The sequence below is a fragment of the Frankliniella occidentalis genome, unplaced genomic scaffold (assembly GCF_000697945.3).
Source record: "Frankliniella occidentalis isolate FOCC.00 unplaced genomic scaffold, Focc_3.1 Scaffold418, whole genome shotgun sequence".
In the NCBI taxonomy this organism is placed as follows: Eukaryota; Metazoa; Arthropoda; class Insecta; order Thysanoptera; family Thripidae; genus Frankliniella; species Frankliniella occidentalis.
The window spans coordinates 105,193-107,330 of NW_026267539.1; the positions used below are offsets into that span (position 1 = coordinate 105,193).

The following is a 2,138-nucleotide window of genomic DNA, read 5'->3' on the forward strand; positions in this document are numbered from 1 at the left end:
CGTCTCGGCCACGCAACCCTCGCTCTCAACCCTTTTTAGCAGCGACGTGGTAATTAGCCCCCACCCCCACCCCCACCCCTGACAGCGGCGGAGTCCCCCGCTCGCACCAAAACGTTAACAACATTTGCCAATTTTATTCTGAAGTGTACGACTTTGCTGATACCTTTCTGATGTCCGCAGGTCAACTTTCTTATAACGCAATTCCTGGCGCTCGCGCTGGCCCCGTTGTTTCGCGGGAGCTTGCACCACGAGCGCGCGAGCGCGGCCCTGCGGCATGGGGTGGCTCTCGCTCTCGGGCTGTTCTTTGGATACTTCTGCTTCGGAGCGTAAGTATACTCGTTGGCCGGCGAGTCCATCCCGGGGGCAACCTCTCCTCGGACCCCGGGCAAACGCCTTGTTCTTTCCATTCACATGATGGGGTCAGGGGACCACACGGGTTTGCAATACACAGGGTGATCCACAGACCCCTGAATATCCCGTAGTAGTTCTTACCGCATGCAGGCGTGTGGGCGCGTTGGAGTAATAGGCGCTGTTTAAGGCAAGGCTCGGAAGACCGGGTTGCCTATAGACAGGGTTTTTGTGGCGTCTGGGAGAGAAGAAAGAGAGGGGGGGGGGGCGTTCACCCCTCAAAGGCGCCGTGGTGAGGGACGGTCTTTTGCCTAGGCAAATTTGTCCACACTGCAGCATGCGGTACAATATAACTCGCTAGACTAACACTCTGTGGGCCACCCTGTAGATAATAGAATGAGATCGGTGATGTTGAGGGAGCAGGGTCTTTAATGAGGAGTAATGGTAAATGATGTGAAAAGTCGGGCTGGGGAAATTACCTCCTGCTCGGCGACTGAAATGTGAATGTAGGAGGGAGATCCTACTTTCATTGCTCTTTCACACACTCAATAAGCTCTGTCGGAATGTGAGGGAGTCTGTCATCACCAGGGGGGCGTTTGACCTTTGATCGTCCCGCTCAACAATGGCTTCTTTAAAGGGTCAGGTCAGGTCAGCCCTATCAGGCCTCCATGCCGTTGTGGGTGGGACAAAGACAGGTCTGATGGGCGGGGTTGGTGGACTCTTGCTCTACCCCTGTCGGAAAGCTGAAATGCAATATGCTACCTCACAATTTCAACAGCAGATCTTTTTTTAAAATCTGTTTCAGACAAGCTATACATTTGGCTGGACTGCCTGCAATATGCTATGTTGTCATGCGTTTCCAGGATCCGAAGATTATGCAGAAGTATGTTGGTCCATTCAAATAAATTATTTCTCTTTTCTTCCCAAACTAAACCTTGAAGCTCTTATACTTTTGCAGAGCTGTCCTTGCTGTTGCTCTGTTCTACCTATCCTGCATCCACCTGCATCGACAAATATATGATTATGGGTCTTATACTCTTGATATCACAGGTACAGGAGAAATTTCATAGTCCTGTATTGAGGCCACCATAATGTCAAGTAATCTTCTCCTCGTTTTTAAGGACCACTCATGGTGATCACACAGAAAGTCACCAGTCTTGCATTCAGTCTGCATGATGGACTCACTCAGAAAGAAGAAGATTTATCTGGGATCCGCAAATATCACGCCTTAAGGTAAAAAATATGCATCCTCTATCATCTGTAGGTAATTCAAAATTGTAACACTAGCATGCATAGCCATGCTCTCAATAATCAAATCAATGTATTTCTTTTCTTTTTTTGTCAGGAAAATGCCTACTGTTTTAGAATACTTTGCATACATGTTTCACTTCCAAGCATTAATGGCTGGTCCAATAATATTTTATAGAGATTATATTGAATTTATTCATGGCCGGAATTTCTTGACACATTCAGGCACAAGTATTGTAAGTATAAAAACTTCTTCAGAAAATATCCTACTCCTCTCTGTTAGTTTAACTTAAACTAATATGTCCTTATCACTGTTCAGAAAGTTGACAATGCCAATTACGCTGAAAAGGAGGTTGTTCTTGAACCCTCTCCTCTCTTAGCTGTAATCAGGAAGGTTGTTGCAAGTCTTGTGTATGCAATCTTGCTCACAAAATTTGTATCTGTGTTTCCAATCCGCATAATCAAAGGTAATTTCTTTTTCTGTTTTTATGAATCATTTTTTTTGCTTCTCATTCAAAATTTGTTCTCCATTAATAAAGTCC

The 2,138-nt window shown here is 45.8% G+C and overlaps 1 protein-coding gene across 1 annotated transcript in view; it reads left to right on the forward strand.

Annotated features, from left to right (window-relative positions):
* Positions 1–180: 180 nt before the first annotated feature.
* LOC113207385 (lysophospholipid acyltransferase 6) overlaps positions 181–2,138 on the forward strand; it is a gene marked incomplete at its 5' end in the record, with an annotated part of 9,226 nt that continues 7,268 nt past the window's right edge. Inside the window, 6 exon segments of the mRNA XM_052274612.1 lie at positions 181–326; positions 1,154–1,231; positions 1,307–1,398; positions 1,470–1,581; positions 1,694–1,832; positions 1,916–2,063. Coding sequence (XP_052130572.1) covers positions 181–326; positions 1,154–1,231; positions 1,307–1,398; positions 1,470–1,581; positions 1,694–1,832; positions 1,916–2,063 — 715 coding nt within the window.